The 14,582-nt window shown below is 37.8% G+C and overlaps 1 protein-coding gene across 8 annotated transcripts in view; it reads right to left on the bottom strand.

Moving 5' to 3' along the window:
• RNF170 (ring finger protein 170) overlaps nucleotides 1-14,582 on the bottom strand; it is a 29,700-nt gene that overhangs the window by 12,658 nt on the left and 2,460 nt on the right. Inside the window, exons 2-5 of one of the 8 annotated variants that reach the window (XM_036838758.1) lie at nucleotides 12,898-13,027; nucleotides 10,641-10,784; nucleotides 2,205-2,283; nucleotides 483-591 (exon numbers count right to left, since the gene is read on the bottom strand). In XM_036838758.1, coding sequence (XP_036694653.1) covers nucleotides 483-591; nucleotides 2,205-2,283; nucleotides 10,641-10,777 — 325 coding nt within the window. In that variant the 5' untranslated portion in view covers nucleotides 10,778-10,784; nucleotides 12,898-13,027. The remainder of the gene's footprint in view (nucleotides 1-482; nucleotides 592-2,204; nucleotides 2,284-10,640; nucleotides 10,785-12,897; nucleotides 13,028-14,582) is intronic. The other 7 variants (XM_036838760.1, XM_036838762.1, XM_036838763.1 and 4 more) reach the window with 7 other exon arrangements.

The raw sequence follows: 14,582 nt of genomic DNA, 5'->3' as shown, positions 1-14,582 counted from the left end.
GTCCCTTCTCATCCCTCTACGTGTTCTAGGGTTCCCAAGCCTCTGGAAGTCCCGGAGGAAGAGAGGTAAGAATTTCTGCACCGACTCAGAGTTAAAAGAAAGGTGGCAGAGCAAAGGAAGGTCTTGGGCAAGGTCCTTGGGAGAAGAACCTTCCTGCCTTGGGAAGGAGGAGTAATAGATGAAACCACCAAAAAGCGATGAAAATGAGGAATTCAGTGACTCCCTCATGGTACAGATATCCTTGACTCACTATTCAAAGAAACACATTTCTGTTTATTGGGGGGTTGAATAGTCTTTTTAATCTTTGAACCTACGGACACTAAATAATAGTGGCTGACAACAAGAGCAGGATCTCAGAAGCAATCTGCCCCACTCACAAAATACAAAACGTGACAGAGAGAAAATCAGGAATCCAGCTCGTGCACACACACGGGTCTTGGTCTAAACAGTCACTTTTACCAAGAGCAGCATTGTTTGCTTACCACAAAAGAGATGTCCACAGTTTGTTTCAACAGGGAGGGAAGCTTGATGTAAACAGATCGGACAGTACATGTCAGTGTAGAACTGCTGTCGGGCAGCAGCAGGTGCATCCTGGTGAGAAAACACGTGCGTATTGAGACACGACACACACAGGCTTTTCAAAATTCATCTTCATGCTAAAGTATACTTAACAATACAGTCAGGACTGTGTAATCCTCAAATTTTAGATGTGCACTAGTTAAGGTCTTACAAGTTTGATAAACTTATGAGGCTCCGGTGTTGTTCTGCCTAAACTGCATGGTCTCTACCTTCCTTCCTGAACACAGTCTAAAGATAAAGATAAAAAGCCGATTAACTCAGGAGTTACTCTATTAGAAAGAGTAAGTTATTCCGGGTAACACAGGCTGAGCTAATGCATTCATTAGCTGAACAACAAGAAATGTCAAACTACTCCCCAGGTGTTAGCTTTCTTCTATTTTTAACATCTGTTTCATTCATACATTCCTGATAGTCGTTACATGTTTGAAGATTAAATGAGATAGTTGTATGTGAAATCACTTTGTAAATTATGAAACACCAGGCCAGCATGAATTATTGATAACAAGAGCCCCGGAACAGAGTACCACTAATATGCTTAAACTATTTTTGCATCAGTGAATTTAAGTTCTATGAAGCAAGAATTCTTGTCTGTTTAGTTCACAAATGAATTCTCAATGCCCAGAACAATGTCTGGTATATGGTAGATGTTCAATAAATATTTGGTGAATGGATAAATCATAAAAACCCTCTTTGGAATTAATATTTGACTGGTGGGTAGACAGTCAATTTTTAATTTTTTTTTTTGATATTAGGTATCTCAGCATGAAGGTATACAATATCCTACTTAATCCAGCTTTCATAAAATATATTACATTTCTGGTTCTTAGGGAATCCATATGGTTAAAAGCAAAGAAGAGGCAGAGGAGAAAAGTTTTCTTCTTTGCCCAACTAGTTTTAACAACTTTGATCACTGAAGAAAAAGAAAAGGAAAAAAAGCCATCCCTTATAGTCATTTCTTTGACGGTCTTAGGGGAATATATTTTATTTATTTATTTTTAAAAATTTATTTATTTTATTTATTTATTTTTGGCTGCATTGGGTCTTCGTTGCTGTGCGTGGGCTTTCTCCAGTTGCGGCGAGCAGGGGCTACTCTTCGTTGCGGTGCGTGGGCTTATCATTGCGGTGGCTTCTCTTGTTGCGGAGCACGGGCTCTGGGCGCATGGGCTTCAGTAGTTGTGGCACACGGGCTTAGTTGCTCCGCGGCATGTGGGACCCTCCTGGACCGGGGCTCAAACCCGTGTCCCCTGCACTGGCAGGCGGATTCCTAACCACTGCGCCACCAGGGAAGCCCGGGAATATATTTTAGAAAGAGTAGTTTTTCCACTACATTTCATTAAAGCCAATTAGACAGTAATTATTTCCTCACAAGTAAATAATAGGAAAACTGTTGTCTTTTAAAGCAAGTTAAAACTAAATTCATGAAAACATCTTAATTAGATTAAGACTAGTGATTTGCTTAATCTGAAAACGTACAATCAATAGAATAATAAAAGGTAACTCCAAGCAGGAAAGAAGCACATGCTTCCAGAAAGGAATTTATTGATGTATCATCACAATTTCTTATGCAAGGGGAGTGATAACATCTACTCCTCATACAAATGCACAGATTTATGTCACAACAGTACCTGTTCTGTTTGAAGTTGTTCCCGAAGCACCCGTACTAGCTCTTGGTTTTCTGGGTGAATGTTTTGATGTGCATTTCTGCTGAATAAAATATAATACGGTTTTAATATAAAATATTGTTAGATGAATCCATTTTCCTTATGGGTCTAATTTTTGACCTAGACTACTGGCAACATAAGAAATGTAAATGATGGCCTACAACTGTACTCCAACTGTAGGACTGAACATTCCAGGCTATTCTGAGATCACTGATTATTGGCTCATTTCAGGTTTAACTGGCAAATGATGAAATCCAGAGGCCTAGTACCTTGGGGACTGAATGTAATTTCAGACTTACATATAATATAACACGTTTATTTCTTTTGTAAGATTTCTTGTATTATTATGTATTTGAACACTTTTCCATATCTAATTAGGTCTTTCTCCCAACTTTTCACCTATGAGGGGAGAGGGACAGAGAAAAACAAAACCTAAAATGTATAATGTAGAAAAGTCCAAACCTATGATACCACTAATATCTTAACATTAACAATTAAAATGAAGAATCAAAGGCAGGAAGTTAGAGGTCCATATAAAAGGACAGGATGAGTGAAGTGAGGACTGAAAACCAGAAGCAGTGGTTAGGTTGGTAGGGTCAGGGGTGAAGATTTACATCTGAATCAGTTTAGTTTCATTTGGCTATAGAAGTTTTTTCTAAACCTAAATCTCTTTAACAGCAATATTTTAAGTCTACTCAGTGTCGGTGTTAATCTATAGAAGAGCCTTTATTCTCTAGCTGAACCAATATAGCACAGCAATAAGAATTCTAAATCAATATTCTAATGGGATAAGGAAAATTAAAGAAATCCATCCCAGGGTTATTTAATTTTTAGTAAAAAATTTAAACTTTAGAAAAGAAAGCTGAAAAAATAAAACCATTAGTTCGGAGATGACACAAAAACAATTTAAAGTCAAATATCTAATCAGAAGCTCAACATAAATGTAATGAAACTACTTGAATTCTGTTTAAACACCTTAAATTTTGGTGGATTATTTATTTTAAAATGTTACGTTCTTATGATTGAATAAATGAATCAGTGAAAGAAAGCTACTCTATGGGAAAAGCAATCTATCAAGGAACAGCCCAGGAACCAGCCCATTTACACACCAGCAAACACCCAGCTAACTGGAAATTCTCAGCTCTTTGACAATGAAAAACCATTCCCTTTTCATTGGAAAAAAACAGTCATGGTTTTCAGAGGATCGATGTAAACCATGTGACTGAAAGGTCTTTCTTTTGGTCTCTTTCCATAAAAGAGAAGATATAAAATTCTTAAATCTGATAGTAGAATATTAGAAAAGTCAAAATATAGCCAAAGAACAAGAACAAACAGCCCAAGATGCTAAACATGGCCTGTAGCTCAGGTAGCTAATTGTGACTGGCAACTTTGAGTACAGAACCAAAAATCTAGAAATCTAATCAAGATAGATTGAAAGCTAGATTAGAAGATCAGGAACATACTGTTATAGAGAAAAACCTCAGGCCTCAAATGGCATCACTTGTGCTAAAGCCTATGACACCAAACCTAGACTTCACACCTGGCCCAACTGCAGCTCCCACCTTCCCCAGGAACGGGATCTGAATTGGTCAATCTGGGGTTTCCTGGTCAGTACCAAGGAGGTAGTCTGCATGATAAGACCCCTGCCATTTCCTTCCCCCAGAAGAAGAAGTCTTGGCCTGAAATAATCCTAACTTTTCTTTTGCTAATAACTTCCTTGCCCCACCCTCCTTCTGCCTATAAAAACCTTCCATTTCATACAACTCCCGCAAGTATCTCTCTACTTGCTGGATGGGATGCTGCCTGATTCATGAATAGCTTAGTAAAGCCAATTAGATCTTCAAATTTACTTGGTTTACTTTTTGTTCTTTAACAATATGATCACCTTAGCTATGAGAAAATGATGGTATTTGACACTAAGCAGGTCTAAAGTGAGATGCCAAGGAAAACAGTGGCTCTGCTATGAAACAGAAGTACATGTGTTGTTAGTGTATTTATCAACGATTTATGGTCCTTCTAAGTTCTCTGAAAAGAGAAACCAAAACTGTCAAACCGGTTGAGTTATATGTAGCCCTGGAAAAGAGCCAGGAACCTCTGATATGAGGAAAGCAATGATACCCAAAGCGTGGGTCAAGAAAGGAAGTCTGAATCAAAGTTTACAAATATGCAAGCATGTGGTTCATAGGTTAACCTGCCTACCAGACCCTTTTGACTGGCTTCTGGTATGTCAACACATGGCAGCTATTATTAATGGCTTAAGAAGGAAGACCAAATCGAAAAGATTTAAAAAGAAATTAATTATAACTACAAAACATTGCTGAAAGATATTAAAGAAGACACAAATAAATGGAAAGACATCCCATGTTGATAGATTGGAAGACAACATTGTTAAGATGTCAATACTATCCAAAGTGATCTATCTTCAGATTCAGTGCAAACCCTATCAAAATCCCAACAGCATTCTTTGCAGAAATAGAAAAACCCATCCTAAAATGTATATGGTATCTCAAGGGACTCCAAATAGCCAAAATAATCTTGAAAGAGAAGAACAAAGTTGTAAGACACTTCCTGATTTCAAAACTTGCCACAAAGCTATAGTAAAAACAATGTGGTACTGGTAATAAGGACAAACGTATAAACCAATGGAATAGACCACAGAGACCAGAAATAAACTTTCACATATATGGTTGATTGGTTTTTGACAAGGATGCCAAGACCCTTCCGTGGAGTAAGGACAGTCTTTTCAACAAATGGTGTGGGAAAAACTGGATATCCATATGCAAATATAATGAAGTTGGACCCTTACCTCATACCATATACAAAAATTAAAATGGATCGAAGGCCTAAACTTAAGAGCTACAACTATAAAAATCTTAGAAAAAAACATAGGGGGAAATCTCTGTGACCTTGGATTTGGCAATGATTTCTTAACCATGACACAAAAACACAGGCAACAAATGAAAAAATAGATAAGTTGGACTTCATCAAAATTAAAAAATTCTGTGCATCAAAGGACACTATCAAGAGTATAAAAAGACAACCAACAGAATGAAATATTTATAAATCATATATTTGATAGGTGATTAAGACAGAATATAGAAATAACTCATAACTCAAACACAAAAAAGCAAACAACCTAATTCGAATATGGACTAAGTACTTGAATAGACATTTCTCTAAAGAAGTCATACAGATGGCCAATAAGCACATGAAATGATGTTCAACATCATTAGTCATCAGTGAAATGCAAATCAAAACCACAGTGAGATACTCCTTCACACCCACTAGGATGACTATCAAAAAAACACAAAGTAGCAACTGTTGGCCAGGATGTAGAGAAATTAGAACCATTGTGCATTGCTGGTGGGAATGTAAAATGGGGCAGCTGCTGTGAAAAACAGACTGAAGGTTCCTCAAAAAGTTACACACAGAACTACCACATGATCATGCAATTCCAGTTGAAAGCAAGGACTCAAACAGATTCTTGTACCCCAACGTTCACAGAGCACCATTCAAAACAGCCAAAAGGTGGGAACAACCTAAATATCCATCAACAGATGAATAAACAAAATGTGGTATATACATGCAATGGAATATTATTCAGCCATAAAAAGGAACGAAATTCTGGTAGATGATACAGCATGGATGAACCTTGCATGCATTACGCTAAATGAAATAAGTCAGACACAAATGGACAAACACTAATTCCACCTTATGAGGTACCTAGAATAGCCTAATTTCTCGAGGCAGAAGGTGGCATAAAGGTTACCAGGAGCAGGGGGAGGAGAAATAGGGAGTTATTATTTAACTGGTAGAGTTTCTGTTTCGGATGATGAGAAAGTTCTGGAAATAAACAGTGGTGATGGTTACACAACATTGTGAATGTACTTAATGCCAATGAATTGTACACATAAAGTGATAACTTTTATGTTATGGATATGTTACCACAATACAAACAAAGGATGAATTATAATGACTACAAACATCAAAGAAGTTACAGAAAAGAGGCAAAAGCTTCCTTTGTTTGAATCTTCTAGTATGCATGCTACCCCTCCCCTAACTCATTAATTGAATACTTCAGCTAAAGTAGCAGGATGACAACTGCCAATTGAATTTGAATCTGAACAGCTGGACAGCAACTTAAACTGACCTCCCACCCAATCATACGACAGATTCAAGACAACATCCACGTAATGGGGAGCACCTTATATTATTTGAAAAGTTGTATCTTAGGTTAAGCCAAAATCTCATCATTTATCTCCACCTATTGGCCCTGTATGAGATAATAGAAAATATATATTAATATATATTGGTCTCTGCCCCCGGCTCCTGGCACAGAGCTCCAGAAACACTTGCAAATTCCTAAGTGATAAGAGCACTAGGAGTACCTTTTATTCTAATATTTGGTCTTTGACCTGGCCCCTCACACAGGGTTCCTGCAGCCCTTGTAAATTCCTGGGTGACAGGAGTGTCTTTTGCTCTAATGAGGCGACGCTGGGTGGGCTCCTGGATGAGGGCTGCTCACCGGAGGGACAAAGTCCTGATTAGAAGCTTGGAACGTTCAGCATCCTCCACCCCTGCCCCCATTCTCCAGAGAGAGGAGGGGCCAGAAACAGAGTTAACAACTGATCACGCCTACGTGAGGGAGCCTCCATGAGATCCCAGTAGTGCGGTCCCGACAGCTTCAGGTGGGTGAACACGTCCACACCAGGAAGGTGACGCACCCCAACTCCACAGGGACAGAGGCTCCTGCGCTCAGGACCCCCCCGGACCTCACCCTACGCATCTCTTCATCTGGCTGTGCATCTGTATCCTTTATCACACCCTTTAATAAACTGGTAAACCTAACTGCTTCCCTGAGTTCTGTGACCTGCTCTAGCAAATTAATCAAACCTGAGGAGGGGGGTCACGAGAACCTCCGATTTGTTGTGGATAACCTGAGGACAGAAATCATACAGAAGCTGGGGGTGACTTGGGGACCTACTACTTGCCGTTGGCATATGAAGTGTGGTGGGGAGCAGGCTTGTGGGACCGAGCCCTTAACCTGTGGAGCTGACACCATGCCCAGGCAGACAGTATCGGAATTAAGTTAAATTGTGGGACACCAAGCTGGTGTCATGGAGAATTGCCTGGAGGGGAAAAGCCCACACACACTTGGTGACCAGAAGTGAAGAGTTCTGTGTAAATATAAAGGAGACACAGGAGAGAAATGGTAGGGAAGAACTGGGTCCTTCACTACATAAGAAGGAAAAATCTGTAGGTTTTTTCCTTTACACCCTAGTTCTCCCCATGAAGCTACACAGAATTAACCTAATTCTTCTTCAACAAAACAAGCTCTCATCGTATTTAAAGCTTTTGCATCCTACAGTCTTTTCCCCTAAGCTAGATATCCCCAGTTCTTTCAGGCATTTTTTATATGATTTGTTTCTATAGCTTTACCCATTTTGATAACCTCCCCTGAATGTTTTCCAATTTAAAATTCTTGACCCAAACTGAATATAATCTATATGTGACCTTTGTCTGATTATTCTGATTAATACACCTTAATGCTGTTAAGTTTTTGGCATCTACAACATACAATTCCCTTATTAATAGAAACTTTTATTTTGGGCTTCACATCACTACAGTCTGTGAGGAAAAATATTTTATTTACAAGTAATAATTATCCATAGTAGAGAAATTAGAAAAACAAATAAAGGAAAAGAAAAATATTTTTAAATAAAATTAATTTTATAAAAATACTTTTTTTAAACAAAATGGGCTACTTGACCTATGGTTTTGTCATGTGCCTTTCACTTAATTCTCACTCAACAATTTATCATGGATACTTTCAAATGACAATAAATTCATATCTGCATCCCATTCTCAATAGGTAAAGAGCAGATTTATTTTTGGTATTTGCCTAGTCATGACCCATTTTTAAAACAGCTTTATTGAGGTGTAATTAATCACCACCGTCAATTTTAGAACATTTTCATCACCTCAAAAAGAACCCTGTACCCTTTAGTTATTGCCCCCATACCCCCATCTCCAACTCCAGTCCTACACAACCACTAATCTACTTTCTATCTCTATGGATTTTCCGACTGTGGACATAAGAACAGACTCAAATATATGGCCTTTTGTGTCTGGCTTATTTCACTTAGCACAATGTTTTCAAGTTTCCTCCACAAGGTAGCATGTGTGCATCAGTATATCATTCCTTTTTAAAGCTGAATAATATTCCATTGCATGGATATACCACCTTTTGTTTACCCATTCATCCATTGATGGATCCATTCATCTGTTTCCACCTTTTGGCTATTATGAATAATCCTGCTGTAAACATTCCTGTACAAGTTCTTATGTGGAGATATGCTTTCATTTCTCATGAGTATATATACTTAGGAATAAAATTGCTAGGATATATGGTAACACTATGTTTACTCATTTGAGGAACCGATAGTTTTCCAAAGTGGCTGCACCATTTTAACTCCCCTATCAGTAGTGTATGAGGGTTCCAATTTCTCCATATCCTCAACAATTGTTATTATTTGACTTTTTGGACCTAGCCATCCCAGTGGGTATGAAGCTGTATCTCACTGTGGTTTTGATTTGCATTTCCCTGAATGACTAAGAATGTCAGGCGTCTATTCACATACTTACGGGCCATTTGTATATCTCTGGAGGAATGTCTATTCTGGTCCTTTGCCCATTTATTAATTGGGTTACTCATCTTTTTATTATTGAGTTTTGAGTTCTCTACATATTCAGATATAAGGGCCTGATCAGATATATGACTTGAAATGTTTTCTCCCATTCAGTGAAATGACTGTTCACTGTCTTGATGAAGTTCTTTGAAGCAAAAAAAAGTTGTTACTTTTGATGAATTCCAATTTATCTATTCTTTCTTTTGTTGATCATGCTTTTGGCATCATATCTAAGAATCTTCATGATTTACTCCTATGTTTTCTTATAAGAGTTTTATAATTTTGCTCTTACATTTAAATCTTTGATCCATTTTGAGTTAATTTTTGCATATGATGTGGTATGGGTCCAACTTTATTCTTTTGCTTGTGGCTATCCAGTTGTCCCAACATCACTTGTTGAAATCTTTCCCCACTGAAAGGTCTTGGCACCATTGTCAAAAACCAGCTGACCATAGATGTATGGGATGACCCATTTTTTTTTTTTTTTTTGATTGTCCCACAACTTTTATTTATTTATTTTTGGGGGGGGATGACCCATTTTTAAATCTTGATTCTGTGGTACCAATACATTAGCTATCCATCCCAACTGACAATTTAATAAACATGCTTCTTTTGTCTTCTTCATCCCAGTTGCTAACAGAAATGAGAAGAACAGGCTCAGAAGCAGAGCCCTGCAACAATTCAGTGTCCTTCTTTTTTGGCTTACACTAAAACATTAGTCAGCACTCCTGGGAATGATCTGTCAACCAGTTATAAACTCACTTAAACCTGCTATCATCTGGTCATCATTTCCCCACTATGTCCACAAGGGCATCACCAGGTACCGTGTAAAATACTCTACTGAAATCAAGATAATGTCACCCTAATAAGAAACTAACCATGCAAAGGTAAAAGAGAATGCTCATATTCTATTTAATAATCCTTTCTATAATTTTTATAAGAAACTAATAGATCTGTAGTTTTTGGAATTACTGTAATCTCTTTTCTACTTTATACTTTTTTCATTTCTGTTTTCAACGATATATACAAAATTTTATTTATCTCCATGTGTTAATACTTAAATTTCTAGTTTATTACCCTGTCTGTTTATTGGTACATAGACATCTAAGACCTTTAAATAGTATTCCTGATACTATAACAGTAATTTTTAAAAAATATTTTAACTCATTTAATCCTCTCAACAACGCTATGTTCTAAGTGTTTCACATTTATTAATTCACTTAATCCTATATAACAGCAATTTTAATTCTAATCTTAATCCCTCCATACTGTCCAAGATTTTTTTGTCCCAGTTTTTTTCACTTAAACACTGAAAATATATTTGCACCTATTATATCACCTACAAGTTGATGAATTCAATAATGAAAATTACATTTTAAAACTGTGATACTCCAACAGAAAATATTAACATTTTATTCAAAATATGGATGATAAATCTAAATTTTTTTCTGACTAGACAGTTGATGACGAGAAAAATACACAGTAGCATTTAGAGCCTAGTGGAAAATAAAATACCTTAGTAAATATATACAATCACTGAACTCTATTACTTGCTTTTTTTTTTTTTTGGTTAGTTTCTGCTTTATAACAAAGTGAATCAGCTTTATTATTTGCTTTTAATATTAAGTATTAAACATTACTAGAAGCAGTCAGAAAGTCAGTGGCCCTTGGAAATACGTATTATTTAAATTCTTTTGTCCTTTAGTCTCACCTGAAAAGTGCATATACCAGGGTAGCAATCAAAGCGAAACTGACCACAACTGCCACAAGTACTTGGTCACTTACTCCTTCTATGACTGAATCATCATCCAGTTTCAAAGTGTGAACTTCACCTTGATATTTGGCCATTCCAGGTCTAAAAGAAAAAGAGATAAGATGAAAATTATAAACGACACAGTAAAAATGAAATATATTAATAAAAATGATATAAATGTAGCTGACTTCTGATATATGTACTTTTTTGTAGCACCCACTTGAGGTAGGTTGCATTAAGTACATCTCCAGTGGGGAATGCCCCATTAATGAGTTCTTTAAAATCATTAAAGAAAAAAAGACATTTCTCATGCCCAATTGCTCTTTTCTTATTCCTGAATACCAAATAAATTCTCCACATAGATCACATCCCTCTTCTCCCTCATGGCACTGAATGTGCGTCATGGAATGTACCATGTACGGATACAGAAGGGAATATATTGTCTTCTTCTGTAAATATTCCTGTATTACCTGGCACAGTGCCCTGTACACAGAAGGACCTAATAAATATATGTTTAAATAGGAGTGACTTACTTTACTTATGGTGTTAGTAATTTGAAAAGTAATAGACATGGAGGCTATATAACATTTATAGCTATACTGAGACTACTTGAATTAATGAAAATTCTGTTGCTTGGAAAACGATTAGCCTCACTTGGGACTAAGCTCAGCTTATGGTTCAGAATTCTGGGAACTGCCTGGAATATGGAATCACTCTGAGGCTGCATTTCCTTATGAAGAGAAAAGGGAGGATATGAAACTCTCCCTCCCATACACTAAACTAGAGGAAAACGGTAATACCCAATTTCTATAGGTATGAGGGGAGATGGCCCAACCACATCAGAGTCCAAATATCACAGGTTATTCCTACTTTTTTCAGATGGCAAACACTAAAGTTACTTAAAATCTTACAAGACACCTAAAGGGAAATAAAGGCAATAAAATTCAATTAAATATACATGACTAATCATAATTAACCTGTATTTATGTAATGTCCTGCACTGAAAACAGTTTTATTCAATATCATCATTAATCAGGTGAGTTTCTGTTAAAAGGAAACTTTGAGTGTGAAAGTCTAACACCTTTGAAAAGAACCTGAACTGGCTGCTAGTAAGAAAATTACCTCTCATGGAAGGAACTTAAGCAAACAAACAGATCAAAGGTGGCTTTCATCAGCTTTACACATGGTAATGGCCTGATGTATCAGGAACTTTCTAATGACAGGTTTCAAGTATCCTTCGTGAAAGCACACACCAGGAACTCAGAGGAGCTCTAACCTCAGTATTTTATTCAAAAGAAGAGTCAAATGAACTGCCAAATGAAACTGAAGAAAAAAGCCTCAAGTAATCTTGGGGTGGGCCATGTAGTCAATCTAGATTTTTATGTTGTCAGGTTTCCTCTTTTTAAATTGAAGATGCTGTGGCTGTCAGAAGTCGTGTCAGTGAGAACCACTTGCATCTGCTCAGAGATAAGCAAAATGTTACCCTGTGTGGAGAGTCCCAGCCTCCAATTACTGAATCAAGTTGGGAGGATTTTCTCCTATGCTGTACATTTAGGGAGTTCGCTACTTTGTACTATTTCTTTTTTTAATGGGTTACATTTGTTTCCATGTCCTTTTAGGGAGTTCACTACTTTGTACTATTTCTTTTTTTAATGGGTTACATTTGTTTCTATGTCCTTGCAAGTGTAATCAGTGATCAAGTGACTAAATTCTACTCTATACATTTTATATATATATATATATTCTTATATCACTGAATCACTTTGCTGTACACCTGAAACACAATATTGTAAATCAACTATAGTTCAATAAAAAAATAAAATAATCAAAATTATATATATATATATATATATATATATATATATATATATATTCTACTGTATAAAGACATACTTCTACCAATTACACCCTTCAGATGCTGCTTCATTCACATTTCCAAGAGCTCAGAGATCCAGGATACTTTAAGTATTGCAGGACCATGTAATGTTATTTGCATCATTTTATAGCAAAAGTTCCCAATGTTGTTGAAATGAAGAGTTACTTTTTATTGCCACAGATTCTAGTGTCACTGAAGGAGGTGCTTGGGCTGAGAGAGGGTAGGAAGGGAGGAGACTGTTGGTAAGTCTCAGAGAGGAACAGAAAGGTCAGCTGCACTTCCCTACCACGTGGAAGTCCCAGCCCTCACATGGATAAATACTAATGGTGTCTGACCAACCTGTCGGGGCTTCAGTAGTTAACTTCCGCCAGTAGTTTTTCTTATCACAGGAGTCCAAAAAGGAACTGTAGGCGCTGCTGGCTCAAAAATGAGGTATTATACCACCACCTCAGTTTGGAAAGAAGCCAATCTAAGATTACAGGGGATAAACAATAAAAAGAAATAAAGTTTTCTACTTGAGGAGTTGACCTTATACCCCAATCTTGAAAATGAATTCCAACGTCAACCTGAACTTCAGTCCTCCAACCTCTGCTCACCTGGAACAAATCAGTGCTTCTGATTTGGACCAAGGGCACAGGCTCTCAGCGTGAGCCCAAGCCCCGCTGCATGGCATGCAGGCCCCGGAGTTTAGCTCCAATTCTGCTACCACAACTGGGACCCCGCTTAATCTCTTAGGACCCCTCATTTTCTGCAAAATGTGAAAGCTGGATTTGAAGATTTCTTAAGTTCCTTCCACCACTACATTTCTCTGATTCAGAGCTTTCTGGAATTGAAAAAAAATAAAGGCAGGAAAGCTAAATAACCAAAGGTTAAAATGGTTACAAGTGGGGAGCAGGCCTGGGAGACCCGGATCCTCACCTTTCCCAGGATACAGTTCTATAGTCTGAATTCTTTTCAAGAACGTATTACGTTAGCAATAAAAACAGAAACCAGTGCCTGCTTCCTCCCTTCAGAGATGAAAATTAGGCTTCAGTGCTCAAAGATTTAAGCCGTCTCTCCCCAGTCCCATTCTCACGGAGCACCCTAGACCCTCCCAGTTTCCGGACGGTGCCCTCTGAAGACCTCAGCCACCGGCAGTGGGAGGCGCCCGCGCTGGCTACCTCTCACGCCGCGGGGCAGCGCGCAGGGGATTTTACATGTTGCAGGGGCCTTGCGCTAAATGCTGCTCGCTTGAAACCCCGAAGCCAGGTTATTTAATTTATAAAACATGGCATCTGGGCTTCCCTGGTGGTGCAGTAGTGGTTCGAGCCCTGGTCTGGGAAGATCCCACATGCCACGGAGCAACTGGGCCCGTGAGCCACAACTGCTGAGCCTGAGCGTCTGGAGCCTCTGCTCCGCAACAAGAGAGGCCGCGACAGTGAGAAGCCCGCGCACTGCGATGAAGAGTGGCCCCTGCTCGCCGCGACTAGAGAAAGCCCTCGCGCAGAAACGAAGACCCAACACAGCCAAAAATAAATAATAAATAAATAATAAATAAATTTAAAAAAACCAAAAACATGGCATCTAATCTATTTCATAGGGTCCTATCAAATGAAAACAAGTTACTAGTACTCTGTTGTTAACTATTTGAGATTTACAGAAACAAAACACCATAGATCTTGGAAACGGTGTTGATAATTGATAGAAAAATTGATAATTGAGAGAAGCGGGAGTGATTTCCAGCACTGGCTTTGTTATTGCTTAGCTGGCTAAGTCTTACTGAGTAGCTTAATATATTGAAGAAGCATAAGCTTTGCAGTCAGACAACTGTGCACTTGTGCAAAATCTGGGTCTCAGCTTCCTCATGTGTAAAATACATAAAATTAACTTGAACTATATCGAGCAACCACTTTTTTGGCAAAAAAAAAACCAAAACCACCCTAGTTTTGTGGAGTTCATGAGATAACAAAGGTAGAGCACTTACATATTGCTTGGTACATCATACAGGCTCTCAGTTAACGGAAGCTATAATATTTTGATTACTA

The sequence above is a fragment of the Balaenoptera musculus genome, chromosome 21 (assembly GCF_009873245.2).
Source record: "Balaenoptera musculus isolate JJ_BM4_2016_0621 chromosome 21, mBalMus1.pri.v3, whole genome shotgun sequence".
NCBI classification, from domain to species: Eukaryota; Metazoa; Chordata; class Mammalia; order Artiodactyla; family Balaenopteridae; genus Balaenoptera; species Balaenoptera musculus.
The sequence above is the reverse complement of the archived record's forward strand: the minus strand, read 5'-3'. Positions and strand labels throughout refer to the sequence as shown.